The sequence below is a fragment of the Sus scrofa genome, chromosome 7, assembly GCF_000003025.6.
Source record: "Sus scrofa isolate TJ Tabasco breed Duroc chromosome 7, Sscrofa11.1, whole genome shotgun sequence".
NCBI lineage: Eukaryota > Metazoa > Chordata > Mammalia > Artiodactyla > Suidae > Sus > Sus scrofa.
This window is the reverse complement of record NC_010449.5, coordinates 77,847,381-77,865,285: the sequence shown is the minus strand read 5'-3', so window position 1 is coordinate 77,865,285 and position 17,905 is coordinate 77,847,381. Positions and strand designations below refer to the sequence as shown.

Below are 17,905 nucleotides of genomic sequence, written 5' to 3'. Positions count from 1 at the left end.
AGGGGCTTCAGCCCAGCTTGATCTACACCAGGCTCAAGCCAGTGAGCACCACACACTTGCAGCTGGATGGATTTGCTTTGACAAGGTTCTAGAAACTGTGGAGAGAGTCCATGGCTCTGCCACACTTACTGGTAAGTGCTGTCAACCTCCCACAGCACCCAGGACTAAGGTGGAATTTCCCAAAGTGTGTAGTTGCTCCTCTGGAGGTTTCCCATTTTCTTCCTCTGCCTTTGTTCTTGATCTTCATTACACCATCTGTATCCTCCATGCCTTTCATACTTTCTGCTACCCAGGAGCTGGTGGAGAAGTCTTCGGGGTGCTAGAGTACTGGATGAGGCTGCACTTCCCCATAAGATCCAGCCTACAAGCTTACAATAAGCGAAAGAAAGCCCAGGCATACCTGTCAGCTAATGTGCTTGGAGCCTGGGAGGCCCAGGAGGATGAGGTGAGAAAAAGGATGTGCTTATGCATCTCCAAGGAGACTCATCCCAGCAGCTCATGAGAACAGCTCAATCTTATACACTCTCAAGTACTTGTTGAGTGTGAGTGAAAGAGAAAAACTGTCACATCATGACTAGTCCAGATTCTTCCCTTGGTCAAGCTTGAGTGTGAAGAGAAATCATGCCCTTGGAGCTAGCTACCTCTCCCTGCTCTTCTTTGTCCCATCCTTTAAGGCCCCAGTGCCAGCATCTCCCCCAGATAATTATCTGTCAGAGCTAGTTTGCAGACAGGTGAAAGTCACTAATTAGGCTTTTCTGTGGCCAGTCAGGATTCAGCAGTTCTCTAGGTCATAGCTATTCCTCATCAAGGGTACTGGGCTCCACCTGCAATGACTTGCTCAGCTTCCCCTCTTCCTCAGTCCAAGACCGGCATCTTTTCAGTCCAGATCAAAGACTTGGAAGCATCAGAATGAACTGCGGGTGGAAATCATCCGATGCTGTGGCCTCCGGAGTCAACGGCTGGGGGCCCAACCCAGTCCGTATGCCATGTATCGCTTCTTTACCTTTTCTGACCACGACACTGCCATCATCCCAGCCAGTAACAATCCCTACTTCAGGGACCAGGCTCGGTTCCCTGTGCTTGTGACTTCTGACCTGGATCAGTATCTGAGGGAAGAGGCCCTGTCTGTGTATGTTTTTGATGATGAAGACTCAGAACCTGGCTCGTACCTCGGCCGTGTCCAAGTGCCCTTGCTTCCTCTTGCACAAAACAAATCCATTAAAGGTGGGAGTTCAGGGTTATTAAATCTTTATGCTCTCTTCCCAGTATTGTCTCCCTGTCCTAATTCTACTTTTTTTGATTACTTGCTTGGAACAGTCTCTCTTAAAGACTACTGAAAGGATTTGCGAATGTTGTCAAGAGCAACAGAGTTAGAAGACTTAGAGGCCAACTAATCACATGGAAGCATTGGCTTCTGCTTTTTAGCAACAGAAGCAAGATTCCCAAGTGGGTATACCCACCAATCTGAATTCCATACCTCTGTGTCTGAGCCAACATTTTCTATGTGGTGCCTCCCTTAAGTATTTGTCTTAAGGCCTATTGTTTCTTAGCACATGATTAGATATCACATTATAAGCTGTGTCCTTAATACTGCCCCATAATTCTCGTATTTCTTCTAAACATTAGACATAAGTTAGACTTCTGTGCCACACCATGACAATTTCTTGGACTTCTTCCCCTCAGCTGAACTCCATACAACCTTACCATCCATTCATACCCAGGGGTGTAAGGTATACCTAAGGGTCAACTCTCTGATTACAGTCCTGGAAAGATGAGCAGCTGTCAGTGCTGTGCTCTCATTAGGAAGTGTGGATGGGTGCAGCCAGTACCAACCACATTTAACAAGCTTCCAGATGTTCCAGGAGGTGTGTGAGGCCTCCCTCCTCCCAATACCTCAAGTGCGAGGGAGAGAGAGATTGAGTGAGAGGGAGAAAGGCTGACACTTTTGCTCACAACCCATCCTTTGCTGAAGACAGGCAATGTGAGCCATCTGTTAAATTATTCAATGTTACAAATCAGAAGTCTGGCATTTGGAAAAAGCCGTTTTGCTTAAGTTTTTCTTGGCTTTTTTATTTTAGAAATAGGGAGCACCTGGGTGTATATAATGGTTTTTCTTGGTATGCCTGAGGCTTAGCAACAATTTGGAATAGTAATGAGAATGTGCTCTTGTTTATTGGCTGGGTGACTGACAACAAGCAAGCTGTACCTCTCTGTACATCTTTTGACTATCCTTTCCCAAACCTGGACATACATAACTTCTCTATAAATATTCTAAGTGAATATTAGAAGTAAATATTCTGAACGAATATAAATGTTCACTGATACTTTGTGTTACTTCTGAGTGTACTGTTACCACGATTATTTGATGGGTGTTGATTAATTGTAAACAAACTATGGTGGGGTGATAGGTAAGGTGCTGATAAACGCTAACTTGCCCATTTCATGTGATCAGATCTTATTAACATCTCTGTCTCTCAGGTGATTTTAACCTCCTTGACCCTGCGGGAAAACCCAATGGATCTGTTCAGGTGCAACTGGATTGGAAGTCTTGCTACCTTCCCCCGGAGAGCTTCCCCAAAGCAGAAACTCAGAGTGAGGAGGATACCAAGGACAGTTTAGAGACCTCAGATGAAGAGAAAGATGCTTCCTTTCTTCCCCGGGCAGCAGATCTCCACAGATTTGAGGAAAACAGTATTAAAATTGGGGTAAAAGATTCCTTCTGTGAATGTCCTATGTTCTGCAAATTTAATCTGCACCCTTCATAATGCTGTGAGGCTATTGATGGAGCAGAATCCTGGGTTTTACTGTGAGGAGGAGAGAGAGATGGCCTCTCAGCTATGTGGCAGGAGGAAACTGAGGTTTAATGCCAGCTCACAAATCCCTTCCTTGTATATCAAGGCTGTTAAACTATCACCTTGTAAGGCTGTCTCTGATCCTTCCAATTAGGACCAGATGATACCTGTTGAGATTCCCATTGAAGCTGGCCAGTATCAAGCTAAGAGAAAACCACCTCATGTGGGAGAAAGAAAGGAAAGGGGGCACCAGGTTGCAGGCTACTCAAGAAGAAAACATGGCAAGAGAACAGGCATCCAAGGAAAGAACAGAATGGAGTATCTTAGTCGTAACATCTTAAATGGAAATACACTACAGGTAAGGCCTTAGAAATCTTGAAGAAGTAAAATATGGGTTGGGGAGTTCCCTTCGTGGTGCAGTGGTTAACGAATCCGACTAGGAACCATGAGGTTGCGGGTTCGGTCCCTGCCCTTTCTCAGTGGGTTGACGATCCGGCGTTGCCGTGAGCTGTGGTGTAGGTCGCAGACGCGGCTTGGATCCTGTGTTGCTGTGGCTCTGGCGTAGGCTGGTGGCTACAGCTCCAATTGGATCCCTAGCCTGGGAACCTCCATATGCCGCTGGAGTGGCCCAAGAAATAGCAAAAAAAAAAAAAAAAAAAAAAAAAAATGGGTTGAAGTGCCCCCAAATGTATTATTCTCAGAGGCAGAAGCAGGCACACAAGATAAACAGTAGTTATGACTTTTTGTGGCTAGGACATGTTTCCACAACCGTGAGTAGTTTAATAATCCTCTGGACTGTCCATTTCAGTGTAATTTAATTCAATAGGTTATGTGCCCTGCAACTTTGGTACCACAGTCTTAACCAGGCCACTCCAACTGTAATCAAGATAAAGAACAAGCATTTATTGAATACTATGTGCTTGATACTGCCTTTTCTCCATAGGAAACTGGATTAGTTACTATGTGGCCTAAAATATATATGCGTGTGTATATGAGATTATAAGTATATATTGTAATATTTTATAATATATTTACATTATTGTAATTTATATTGTATTACTTATAGAAACAATAATATGCAGTATTAATTTTATTTTACTATATTTATACAATATACTTACATATAATTATATTTGAATCTGAAGCAGGTGAACTACACTGAATTGAAATTCTCAGGGCTTAAGATCTCCACAGATGATGGTTTAAAAAAACAGCAAAAAGAAGAGGAAATGACATCATCCCACTCAGCATGGGTGCAAAAGGAAGCCCTGCATCATGTGAATGGTATTGTCTTGCTAAATCTGATTTTCCTATGTAATCACTGATTTATTTTATCAAGCTGGTTATTCACTTTTCTTCTTTCATTTTGCATTGCTAAACTTTTCAGGCAAAATTAATACTGAGGACCCAAATCTTGGTTTTACATTACAAGTGTGCTGGTTTGGCCAATCAAGCTGTAATTCTCAAAGTAGCTTTCTATGTATTTAATCTAGCTAGCTAGTCAGTTTAGCTAGCAAGTATAAAATATTAATTCACCTAGGGTCTTGTGCATTATGATTATAAAGAAATAAGAGGAGGAGGTGGTTGGGTCATTTGTGAAGTTAATCCAAATTTCTTTCTTTCTTTTCTTTTTTTTTTTTTTTTAGGGCCGCACCCAGGGCACATGGAAGTTTCCAGGCTAGGTGTCGAATCAGAGCCACAGCTGCCAGTCACAGCCACAGCAACCTGGGATCAGAGCCGTGTCTGTGACCTACACCACAGCTCACAGCAACTCCAGATCCTTAACCCACTGAGCTAGGCCAGGGATCGAACTTGCATCCTCATGAACACTAGTCTGATTAGATTCCGCTGAGCCACAACGGGAACTCCCCCAAATTTCTTTTTAAAATAAGGCAAGGCTTTTTGTTACAGTGAAAAGTAGACACAATTGATTTCAGGTTATAATAACAGCAAATTAGGTAATTCAGACCAACTCTCCCATTGATGACAGTTGAAAAGCTAACGTTAATATGTTTTTTTAAAATCCTGATGTTTCTTAAAAGCATTAAAGGGCCAATAAGGGAGGGAGGAATCACCTGGCCTAATAGGGGGGTGATGACTGGAGCTCAGAGAAGTGAGCTGGAATTACTTCAACCCTAGGACACTTCTGGTCTGGAAGAAGCAATGCAGAGATAGAACCATGTTTTTGGTGGAATTTTGGGGTGGAGAAATGGGATACAATCTGAGTCTGGTTTCTGCCCAGCATAGAAAAGTGTCTGCCCAGAGCAGAATTTCACAGTGTGGTCTGGCCCTCTGATGGCAGCACTGTTCTGAGTCTCTTACCCTTTGAGAGGCAGAACTGGGCTTTGGGCACTTTCAGGCTACAGGGACAAGACCTGACCTGAAGCCCACCAGGACTCCAGACATTGAAGTTAATGAAACACAACCTGCACAACAGCTGTGTTTACTACCTTCATGAAGGTAAAAGCCGAACTTTAAAATATTAGCAAGAAACTGGGGCTGTGAAAATTGATATTATAAGTTTTTAAAGACATACTGTTTTAAAATAATTTCCAAAATAATTTCAAACTTATTATATAAGAGCTACATGAATAAGACAAAAAATTCACATAAACCCTTCATACAAATTCATCAACTTTTAACATTTTTCCACATTTTGCTTTTTTTTTTTTTGTGACTATTCCTTGAGAATAATTTTCAAATATCATGCTCCCTTATTCCTGTATATTTCAGTTAGGAAAAGGATATTATTAACCACAGTACAATTATCAAGTTTGCAAATTTAACATGGATACATTATCACCCAATGTCCAGTCCATTTTTCAGAATATGTCAATTATCTCAATAATATTCATTATATCAGGCTTTCCCCCCACTTCATTTAATCTAGGATCATACATTGCATTCAGTCATACATTCCTTTCATCTGAACAGTTCCTCTTCTTTGTCTTTCATGATGTTGACATTTTGAAGAGTAGATGAGCTATTTTGCAGAGTGTGCCTCAATTTGGATTTGTCTGAAGTTTCTTCATTGTTTGATTCAGGTTATGGTATTTTTTATAGGAATACCACAGAAGTGATATTGTGTCCTTCTCACTGGATAACATTAGGAGGTACCTGATGCTAGTTTGTGCAGTTATGGTAATGTTAACTTTGATCACTTGGCTAAGAAAGCATCTCTCACATTTTTCCATCATAAAGTAATCTATGAGAAGATGTTTTGAGTCTATATAAATATCTTATTCTTCATCAGATTTCACCTAATAATTTTTGCATCCATTTATGTAGGTTTTCTTGCCTGAGTCAGTTAGAAAATGTTTGCTAAATACATTTCAGGGAGTTCAAGTCATGGCTCAGCATTAATGAACTCAACTAGTATCCATGAAGACTCAGGTTCAATCCCTGGCCTCAATCAGTGGGTTAAAAGATCTAGGGTTGCTGTGAGCTGTGGTGTAGGTGGCAGACATGGCTCAGATCTGGTATTGCTGTGGCTGTGATTCCACCCCTAGCCTGGGAACTTCCATATGCCATGGGTGTGGCCCTAAAAGACAAAACAAAACAAAAAAAAAAGAAAGGAAAAAAGTCTTTGCAGGTGTAATTACAAATCTTGAGATGAGATTATCTTGGGTTATCAAAGTAGATTCTAACCCAATGAAAGTGTACTTATTAGAGACACACAGAGATACAGAGGCAGAAGAGAAGGAAGCAGTATGACCACAGAGTTAAGAAATTGGAGTGATATGGCAGGAGGAGTGCCTGGAGCCACCAGAAGCTGGAAAAGATAAAGGGAAAAAGGAAAAGACAGATAGTCTTCTGGAGTGAGCACAGACTTGATTATGGATGTCTAGCCTCTAGACTTGGTGAGAGAAGAAATTTTTTCTTTCTTTTGTGAATGCTTTCACCTTTATTTCTGTGAGATACTGGAGTTCCCCTCATGGCTCAGCGGTTAGCAAACCTGAATAGTATCCAGGAAGATGCGGGTTTGATCTCTGGCCTTGCTCAGTGGGGTAAGGATCCGGTGTTGCCATGAGCTGTGGGGTAGGTCTCGGATGTGGCTCAGATCTGGTGTTGCTGTGGCTGTGGTGTAGGCTGGCAGCTGTAGCTCTGATTGGACTCCTAGCCTGGGAACCTCCATATGCCGCAGATTCAGCCCTGAAAAGACAAAAAAAAAAAAAAGGAGACAAAAAATAAAATAAAATACTACTTGAGATACTGAGTTCCCACTGTAGTGCAGTGGGTTAAATATCCAGCATGTTTCCCAGCTCTGGCTTGGATTCAGTCCCTGGCCTGGAAACTTCCATATGCTGCTGGTACAATAAAAAAAAAAAAAAAAAATTACTCGAACAGACATTTCATTCATAACAAGGTTAAGTGACTTGTACCTGTTTTATGTAAAACAGAAGCACAACCAAGGCTAGCATAACTTCTGGCCCAGCAACTGACATCACTGAAAGAACTCATAAGAAGTTCACTAAGGAGTTCCTGTTGTGGCACAGTGGAAATGAATCCGACTAGGAAACATGAGGTTTCAGGTTCAATCCCTGGCCTCACTCAGTGGGTTAAGGATCCAGTGGTGCCATGAGCTGTAGTGTAGGTCGCAGATGCAGCTCGGATCTGGTGTTGCTGTGGCTGTGGCGTAAGCTGGCAGCTATAGCTCTGATTGGACCCCTACCCTGGGAACATCCATATGCCACAGGTGTGGCCCTAAAATGCAAAAAAAAAAAAAAAAAAAAAAAAAATCACTAAAACCTTGAAGACCTATTACTTTCTTGTAGAATGAATGACTCTTCAGAAAAAAAGACATGAAGGATAAAATGAGGTGGTCTAATCTACATTCATTTAAATGTAGGAGAAGAGAAAGCAGGAGGGCAGAGGCAATATTTAAAGCAATATATCTAATTCATATCTTCATTCAGAAAACAAAGTCATGAAAAGGTCTGTTTCCTCTGGGATCTTAACTGTCACTCTCAATAGTCAGTTGTGGGTTGCTTTCTTCAGTTTCTTTTGGCGACTTCTGGATTTGAGCATCAGATTCATCTATCTAATCTGAATGTCCATCAGGGACAGTTTTGAAATTTCAAGGCTTCACACAGAATCTTTACTTCACTATACCCCCAAGGAATTTCTGGCCTGGGAGCAGGTTCTGGTTGCTGCTGAGGTAGACAAGAAGTTTGGACAACTGAAAGCAGTGGTGGTGCATCCCCTCAGGTTACACAGTGGTTTCTTTTTTTCTTAATGGAAGTATAGTTATGTACTATATTATAGAAATTACGAGTGTGCTATGTAGTGATTCACAATTTGGAAATGTTATACTCCATTTATAGTTATAAAATATTGGCTATATTCCCTGTGTTGTACAGTATACCCTTGTAGCTTATTTATTTTATACATAGTAGTTTGTACTTCTTAGTCCCTACCCCTACCTTAGCCTCCCTCCCTTTCCTTTACTCACTAGTAACCACTAGTTTGTTCTTTATATCTGCGTTTGTTACTTTTTTGTTCACTAGTTTATTTTTTAGATTCCACACACATATGTGATACCATACTATATTTGTCTGACAGTTCCCTTAGTATAATAACCTCCAAGACCATCTATGCTGTTACAAATGGCAAAATCTCTTTCTTTTCTTTTTTTTTTTTTTTTTTTTTTTTGCTTTTTAGGCATATGGTACCTACAGCATATGGAAGTTCCCAAGCTAGGGGTCGAATCTAAGCTGCAGCTGCCAGTCTACACTACAGCCACAGCAACATGTAATCCTAACCATGTCTGTGACCTACACCACAGCTCATGGCAATGTGGGATCCTTAACCCACTGAGTGGGGCCAGGAATTGAACCTGCATCTTCATGGATACTAGTTGGGTTCGTTACCACTGAGCTATGACAGGAACTCCAGGTTTCATTTTCTTAATGGCTGAGTAGTAATGCATTGTGTGTGCAATCTCACATCTTCTTTATCCATTCATCTGTCAATGAACACTCTGATTGCTTCCATATCTTGTCAACTGTAAATTATACTGCTGTGAATATTGGGATGCATGTATCTTGAATTAGTGATTTGAGCTGGTTTTTTTTTTTTTTCCAGATATATACACAGGAGTGGAATTGGGTCACGTGATAGTTCTATTCTTAGTTCTTTGAGAAAATTCTATATTGCTTTCCACAGTAGCTACACCAGTTTACATTCCCACCAACAATGTGCAAGTTTCTTTTTTCTCCATATCCTCACCAATATTTGTTATTTGTGTTCTTTTTGATGCTAGCCATTCTGATAGCTGTGAGGTGATATCTCATTGTGGTTTTTTAACTGAAGTATAGTTATTTACAGCATTGTGTTTCAGGTGTATAGAAAAGTGATTTGGTTGCATTTTTTTTTAGATAATTTTCCACCATAGGTTATAATAAGATATTAAATATACAATAAATCCTTGCTTGTGTTATACAGTAAATTCTTGTTTGTTGTGTATTTTATGTATAGTAGTTTGTTTCTGTTAATCTCATACTCCTAATTTATCCCTCCTCTACTGCCTTTCACCTTTGGTTACCATAACTTTGTTTTCTATGTCTGTGAGTCTGTTTTCTATGTCTGTGAGTCTGTTTCCATTTTGTAAATAATCTATTTGCATTTTTTTTAGATTCCACATATAAGTGATACCATATGATATTTATCTTTCTCTTTTTTCAATATTTATTATTTTATTTTATATAATGATTTTTATTTTTTTATCTTTTTCTGTCTTACTTCACTTAGTATGATAATCTCTAGATCCATCCATGTTGCCGCAAATGGTATTATTTCATTCTTTTTATGGCTGAGTAATATTCCATTGTATATATGTACAATGTCTCCTTTATTCGTTCCTCTGTGATGGACATTTAGGGTGCTTCCATGTTTTGGCTACTGTAAATAGTGCTTTAATGAACATTGAAGCGCATATCTTTTTGAATTACGTTTTTCTCCAGATATATGCCCAGGAGTGGGATTACTGGATCATAGAGTAGGTTTTTTTTGGGGGGGGGTTGTTTGTTTTGTTTTGTTTTTGGTCTTTTTAGGGCTGCACCTGCGGCATATGGAGGTTCCCAGGCTAGGGTCCAGTTGGAGCTACAGCTGCTGGCCTACACCACAGCCACATCAATGCAGGATCTGTGCCACATCTACGATATACACCACAGCTCATGGCAACGCCGGATCCTTAACCCTCCAAGCGAGGCCAGGGATCAAACCCGAAACCTCATTGTTCCAAGTCAGATTAATTTCCACTGTACCACGATGGGAACTGCACATACGGTAGTTTTATTTTTAGTTTTTAAAGAGTCGACATTCTGTTCTCCATGTGATTATACTAATTTACATTCCCACAAATAGTGTAGAACGGTTCCCTTTCTTCCCAAACTCTCTCCAGCATTTGTTATTTGTAGACTTTAACGATGGTTATTCTGACCGGTGTGAGGTGGTATCTCATTGTGGTTTTGATTTGCATTTTTCTGATAATTAGCAATGTTGAGCTTCTTTTCATGTGCCTGTTGGCCATTGTCTGTCTTCTTTGGAGAAATGTCTCTTTAGGTCTTCTGCCCATTTTTCAGTTGGATGTTTGTTTTTTTGTGGTTGAGTTGTATGAGCTGTTTGTATATTTTGGAAATTAAGCCCTTGTCAGCTGCATCGTTTATAAATATTTTCTCCTATTCTATAGGTTGCCTGTTTGTTCTGTTTATGGTTTCCTTTGCTGTGCAAAAGCTTGGGAGTTTGACTAGATACCATTTGTTTATTTTTGCTTTTATTTCTATTGCTTTGGGAGACTGACCTAAGAAAACATTGGTACGATTTATGTCACAGAATGTTTTGCCTATGATCTTTTCTGGGAGTTTTATGGTATCACGTCTTATGTTTAGTCTTTAAGTCATTTTGAGTATATTTTTGTGTATATTTTGAGTATATTTTTTGAGTATATTTTTATGTAGGGTGTGAAGGAGTGTTCTAACTTCATTGATTTACATGCAGCTGTTCAATTTTCCCAGCACTTGCTGAAGAGACTGTATATTTCCCACTATATATTCTTGCCTCCTTTGTCAAAGATTAATTGACCATAGGTGTCTGGGTTTATTTCTAGGTTCTCTATTCTGTTCCATTGGTACTGTTTTTGTACCAGTACCACACTGTCTTGATTGCTGTGGCTTTGTAATATTGCCTGAAGTCTGGGAGAGTTATGCCTCCTGCTTGGTTTTTGTTCCTCAGGATTGCTTTGGCAATTCTGGGACTTTTATGGTTCCATATAAAATTTTGGGTGGTTTGTTCTAGTTCTGTGAAAAACTAGATAATTTGATAGGGATTGCACTGAATCTGTAGATTGCTTTTGGTAGTATGGCCATTTTTACAACATTAATTTTTCTAACCCAGGAGCATGGAATATCTTTCCATTTCTTTGAATCCTCTTTTATTTCCTTAATTAATGTCATATAGTCCTCCTAGGTCAGGATTATTCCTAGGTATTTAATTTTTTTGAGTGAAATTTTGAAAGGTATTTTATTTTTATATTCCTTTTCTAATATTTCATTGTTAATATACAAAAATGCAACCAATTTCTGAATGTTAATATTGCTGAATTTGTTGATCAGTTCAAGTAGTTTTGTGTGGAGTCCATAGAGTTTCCTATATGTAGTATCATATCATCTGCATAGAGTGACAATTTTATCCCTTCTCTTCAAATTTGGATACCTTTTATTTCTTTTGTTTGATTGCTGTGGCTAGGACTTCCTATACTATGTTAAATAAAAGTAGTGAGAGTGGGAGTTCCCGTCGTGGCGCAGTGGTTAACAAGTCCGACTAGGAACCGTGATGTTGCGGGTTTGATCTCTGGCCTTGCTCAGTGGGTTAATGATCCGGCATTGAGCTGTGGTGTAGGTCACAGACACAGCTCGGATCCTGTGCTGCTGTGGCTCTGGTGTAGGCTGGCATCTACAGCTCCGATTCGACCCCTAGCCTGGGAATCTCCGCATGCCGCAGGAGCGCCCAAGAAATGGCAAAAAGACAAAAAAAAAAAAAAAAAAAAAAAGTGAGAGTGGGCATACTTGTCTTGTTCCAGATTTTAGTGGGGAGGCTTTCAGCTTTTCTCCATTGAGTGTTATATTTGCTGTGGGTTTGTCATAAATGGCTTTTATTATGTTAAGGTATGTTCCCTCTATACCCACCTTGGTAAGAGGTTTTTTGTTTGTTTGTTTGTTGCTTTTTAGGGCTGCACTAATGGCATGAAAAGTTCCCAGGCTAGGGGTTGAATGTGAGCTGTAGTTGCTAGCCTAAAGCACAACTCACAGCAACTCCAGATCCTTAACACACTGAGCAAGGCCAGAGATCAAACCTGCATCCTCATGGATACTGGTCAGATTCATTTCTGTGAGCCATGATGGGAACTCCTGGTAAGAGTTTTTATCATGAATGGATCTTGGATTTTGTCAAATGCTTTTTCAGCATCTATTGAGATTATCATGTGGTTTCTTACTTTTATTTTGTTAATGTGGTGTATGACATTGATTGCTTTGTGTATGTTGAACCGTTCTTGTGAACTGGGGATGAATCCCACTTGGTCATTATGTATGATCTTTTTTTATATATTGTTGGATTCAGTTAGCTAAAATTTTGAGGATTTTTGTGTCCATATTCATCAAAGATATTGGCCTTATTCTGCAGTATCTTTTGGTATTAGGGTGATGTTGCTTCATAGAATGTCTTTGGGAGTGTTCCTTTTGGAAAAGTTCAAGAAGGATGGGTATAAGTTTTTCTTTGTAAGTTTGGTAAAATCTGCCTGTAAAGCCATTTGGTCCTGGACTTTTGTTTGTAGGGAGTATTTTATTCAATTTCACTTCTAGTGATTGGTCTGTTCATTTGATCTATTTCATCTTTTCAACTGAATCGTTTTGGCAGGCTGTATATCTCTAGAAAGTTGTCCATTTCTTCTAGGTTGTCAAATTTGTTGGCATATAATTGTTCAATAGTATTTATTTTTTTGTATTTCTGCAGTATTCATTGTGATTTCTCTTTTTTCATTTCTTATTTTGTTTATTTTGGTTTTTCTCTCTTCTTCTTGGTGAGTCTGGCCAGAGGTTTGTCAATTTTTTTTTTTTTAGCATTTAAAAAATTTATTGTTGATTTAGGTTTGTCAATTTTGTTTCCCCTTTCAAAGAACCAGCTCTTGGTTTTATTGATTTTTTTTTCCCATTGTTTTTTGAATCTCTATTTTGTTGATTTCTTCTCTGATCTTTATGATATCCTTCCTTCTGCTGACTTTAGATTTTGTTTGTTCTTCTTTCTCTAATTCTTTTAGGTGATAGATTAGTTGTTGATTTGAGATTTTTCTACTTTTTTGAGGAAGGCCTGAATTACTATGAACTTCCATCTAAGAACTGCTTTTGCAGCATCGCATAGATTTTGAATGGTTGTGTTTTCATCATCATTTGTTTTGAGGTATTTTTAAATTTCCCTTTTGATTTCCTCATTGACACAATGGTTTTTTAGTAGCACGTTGTTTAGTATCCATATAGTCAGTTTTTTCTCGTTTCTTTTCCTGTGTTTGATTTCTAGTTTCATGCCATTGTGGTCAGAGAATATACTTGAAATAATGCCTAACACTCTTGAATTTGTTGAGGTTAATTTTGTGCTCTTGTATGTGATCAATCCTTGAGAATGTTCCATGTACACTTGTGAAGAATGTATATTCTGATTTTTTTGGATTTAATGTCTTGAAAATGTCAATTAAGTCTAACTTTTCTGTTGTGTCCTTTAGGTTCTCTGTTGTCGTATTGATTTTCTGTCTAGAGGATCTGTCCGTTGATGTGAGTGGGGTGTGAAAGTCTCCTACTATGATTGTATTCCCATCAATTTCTCCTTTTATGTCTGATAGTGTTTGTTGTATGTATTTGGGTGCTTCTATATTAGGGGATTATATTGATGATTATAATATCCTCTTCTTGAATGGTCCTTTTACCATTAAATACTGTCCTTCTTTGTCTTTCTTTATGGCCTTCGTTTTAATGTCTCTTTTGTCTTATATGAGTATTGCAACTCCAGCTTTCCTTTCTTATCCACTGACATGAACTATCTTTTCCCATCCCCTCACTTTCAATCTCTATGTGACCTTTGGCCTAAAGTGAGTCTCTTGTAGACAGTAGATCATAGATTTTTGGTTTTTTATCCATCTGCCACCCCGTGTCATTTGATTGGAGCATTCAGTCCACTGACATTTAAGGTAATTATTGATAAAAATGTATGTATTGCCATTTTAAACCTTGTTTTCCAGTTGATGCTTTGTTTCTCCTTTTTCCTTTATTTTTTTGGTTGGATGATTTCCACTTTTTTTATGCTTGAGTATTTTCTTTTTAGTTTTTGTGAATGTAATGTTTGGTTTTTATTTGTGGTTGACCTGTCAATGCCGGATCTTTAACCCACTGATTGAGGCCAGGGATCAAACCTGAATCTTCATGGATACTAGTCAGGTTCATTACTACTGAGCCAAGATGGGAACTCCCAATGCATTTTCCACAAAATTTCCAAAACCATTTAATGGGAAAATCTAATCTTTCCAATTAATGGTTATGGGACAGTCATATCTACAAACAGGAGAAAAAAGTGAACTGAGAGCCTTACCTCACAGCATGTATAAAAATTAACCAAAATAGACCATAAATATAAATATTAGAATCAAAACCAAAACTATTTGTTTCTAAAAGAAAACTTTGGATAAAATATTTGACCTTAGATTAGACAAATATTTCATACATATGACACAAGAATGATCCATAAAATAAAAAATTGATAATTTAGACTTGGGCAAAATAAAGCATATATGCTCTTGAAAGGAAACCATTAAGAAAATGAAAAGATAAGCTACAAACTAGGAGAGAATATCTACAAATTACATTATTGATAAAGGACTTGCATCTATAATCTATAAAGAACTCTTACGACTCAATAATAGGATGATTCAATTTAGAGGGGTCAACAGATTTGGGAGTTCCCATCTTGGCTCAGTGGAAACGAATCTGACTGGTATCCATGAGGAGGAAGGTTCGATCCCTGGCTTCTCTCGGTGGGTTAAGGATTTGGTATTGCCATGAGCTGTGGTGTAGGTTGCAGACACAGCTCAGATCTGGTGTTTCTGTAGTTTTATACATTACTAGTGGGAGTGTAAAACGTATAACCACTTTGAAAAATATTTGACTGTTTCTTAAAAAGTTAAACATAATGTTTACAACCCAGCAATTTTAGTCTTAAGTATCTACCCAAGAGAAATGAAAACATTTGTCTACCCAAAGACTTGAACGCAAATACTCATAGCAGCATTATTCTTCATTATTCAGAGTAAGGAAATTGTTCTTAAATAAGAAACAAAATGCAGGGAGTTCCTGTTGTGGTTCAGTGGGTTATGACCCTACTAGTATCCATAAGGATGTGGGTTTGATCCCTGGCCTCACTCAGTGGGTTAAGGACCAGCATAGCCATGAGCTGTGGTGTAGGTCACAGATGTGGCTCAGATCCCATATGGCTGTGGTGCAGGCTGGCAGCTACAGCTTCAATTTGACCCCTAGCCTGGGAACTTCCATATGCCACAGGTGCAGCCCTTAAGTAAAAGAAACAAAATGTACTAATCATAACAAAAAATATTGATAATATTGATTATCTTAAAAATAAGAATTTCTGTTCAGCAAGAGATTAAGCAGGCCAGCTGCAGAGTGGAAAAGACATTTACAATACATATACCTTAACTCCTGTTTCTCTCTTTTTCTTTCTCTCTCTTCAAAAGTGAACCCTGTGTGTTTGGCAAGCTTCTGAATAAATGAATCTTTGAAAAAGAGGATTTGATTCTTGGTAAATTCAGCCAAAATATAGGTACTTAGAACTAGTGACCAGACAGTGGATTGAGCGTGTAGGTACTGGTCTTTCCTGCATTAGATGGGGTGCTCTGAAACAGTTCTGTAACTCTGGTCTCTTCTCTGGCAGATAAAGAATCCCGTGAACAAGCTTCTGAAGTCAGTGAAGCACAAACTACAGACAGTGATGAGATAGTAACACCTGTGTCTCAGAAATGTCCTAAGGCAGTAAGTACACTGGGGTAATCATTGAGGGTGCACAGAGATTGTAAGCAATGATGCTGTGCTTAATGGCTATGCGTATGAAGTTCAAATCCAGTTTTAATGAACCAAACAGGAAATTCAAGTTATTTAGTTAAATTTCTGTTTGCCAGTGAATGGAAGTGCATTGATATAGCCAGATGAAAGTGTAATTTTCATGATTTGGTATAAATAAGGACTGACTGCAATACTTCTCCCCCTACTTGGATCCTTTGTCTGCCTCCTTCATTGTACACAATGATTCATCCCAGCCTAAGAGATGCCCTTTTTTTTTTTTTGCTTTTTAGGGCAGCACACATGGCATATGGAGGTTCCCAGGCTAGGAGTCAAATCGGAGCTACAGCTGCCGACCTATGCCACAGCCACAGCAACGCCAGATCCGAGCCACGTCTGTGACCTACACCACAGTTCACGGCAATGCCGGATCCTTAACCCACTGAGTGAGGCCAGGGATCGAATCTGCAACCTCGTGGTTCCTAGTCAGATTTGTTTCTGCTGTGCCACGATAGGAACTCCAAGAGATGCCCCTTTTTAAAATCTACCTAAAAAGAGCAGGTTTACTTTGGGAGTTGGAGGCTGGAAGACAGGACAGGATTCTTTGCAGGAGGGTTGAGAGATAATTCAGTTTCTAAAGGTTTTTGCCCAACCATTAAAACCTGTAATGACAGTTGTTTATTAAACATTTTGGCTTCACATCTCTTTCAGAATTAATGGAGAATACACACACACACACACACACACACACACATTTGAATAAATATCCACAGCTATATTCACAGTCATCATATTGGACTCTTGTGAGGTTATAAATGACATAGAAACCAATCACTCTTTCAAGCTGATAGAATGCTCCCTGGTACATTTGCAGGCACTCAGTAAATATTTGTTGCATTAGTGACTGAATGAAAGATTAAAATCTAATTGAGGATTATGAACTTCATTAGAAACAATAAAGAAAAGCATAAGGTGACCCAGAATTAAATGGGTAGATTATGTGATACAAACTCTAAGGTTTGGAGTTCCCATCATGGCTTGGTGGAAAAGAACCCGACTAGTATCCATGAGGGTTCGATCCCTGGTCTTGCTCAATGGGTTAAGGATCCAGCATTGCTGAGAACTGTGGTGTAGGTCCCAGCCACAGCTCGGACCTGGTGTTGCTGTTGCCGTGGCTGTGGTAGAGGCCAGCAGCTACAGCTCCAATTAGACCCCTAGCCTGGGAACCTCCATGTGTCATGGGTATGGCCCTAAAAAGACAAAATAAAATAAACTCTAAGGTTTGTAAGGAATTCAGAAAAGGAAAATTATTGCTGCTTTTTTAGAGGTCAGAAAACTCTTCCTTGAAAGTCAGAACTTGTACTGAGAATTTACAAGAAATTGAAGGATATCAGAGTGTGGAGAAACTCAAAATCAGTAGATTCCAGCAGTTAAAAATTTATTTTCCGAACTTTTATCTGTCATATTTTTAAAGATATTATGTAATTAATATCTTGAAAAATGTTTGTAAGACAGATCACAGCCATAGAGATCATAAAGGTGAAGAAAACTCAGTGATGTGTCCAGGATTATATGGGTAATTGGTGAAAGAGCTGGTGGTACTTGAGTCAGGAAGTTTCTAAACCATGCACTTCTCAAGGCAGCGCCCAAAGCAGCCGTCTGATCAGCAAATTGTGGAACTACAAGTCAGACAGTGACATTAAAAATTACTACCCCAAATTAAAGGCTCTTAAATGAAGATCTCCTGTTAGAATATCTTTGTGTATCCCCAAATATTACTCAACAAACTAAATGTGAAAACTGATCCCATTTATTAGTGGGACATTGGTGTTGTTTTCTAATTAAACTTATAACATAGACACACTTAAACTCAATCTTTTCCGTATTTCAAAATAGCTGGGCATGAACGATGGAAGGGATTGAAGATCCAGACAGTACTTGAGCTCTGTCTGTCTTCTCCCAGGGGTCAGCCAGAGTAATGGAGGAGGCGAGAGAGCGTAG

At 39.1% G+C, this 17,905-nt stretch overlaps 1 protein-coding gene across 1 annotated transcript in view; it reads left to right on the top strand.

Moving 5' to 3' along the window:
* Positions 1 to 17,905, top strand: part of RPGRIP1 (retinitis pigmentosa GTPase regulator interacting protein 1) — a 90,010-nt gene that overhangs the window by 38,688 nt on the left and 33,417 nt on the right. The window contains 7 exon segments of the mRNA XM_021100058.1: positions 3 to 131; positions 294 to 445; positions 882 to 1,224; positions 2,479 to 2,705; positions 2,947 to 3,150; positions 3,938 to 4,076; positions 15,780 to 15,877. Of these exon segments, the coding sequence (XP_020955717.1) occupies positions 3 to 131; positions 294 to 445; positions 882 to 1,224; positions 2,479 to 2,705; positions 2,947 to 3,150; positions 3,938 to 4,076; positions 15,780 to 15,877 (1,292 nt within the window).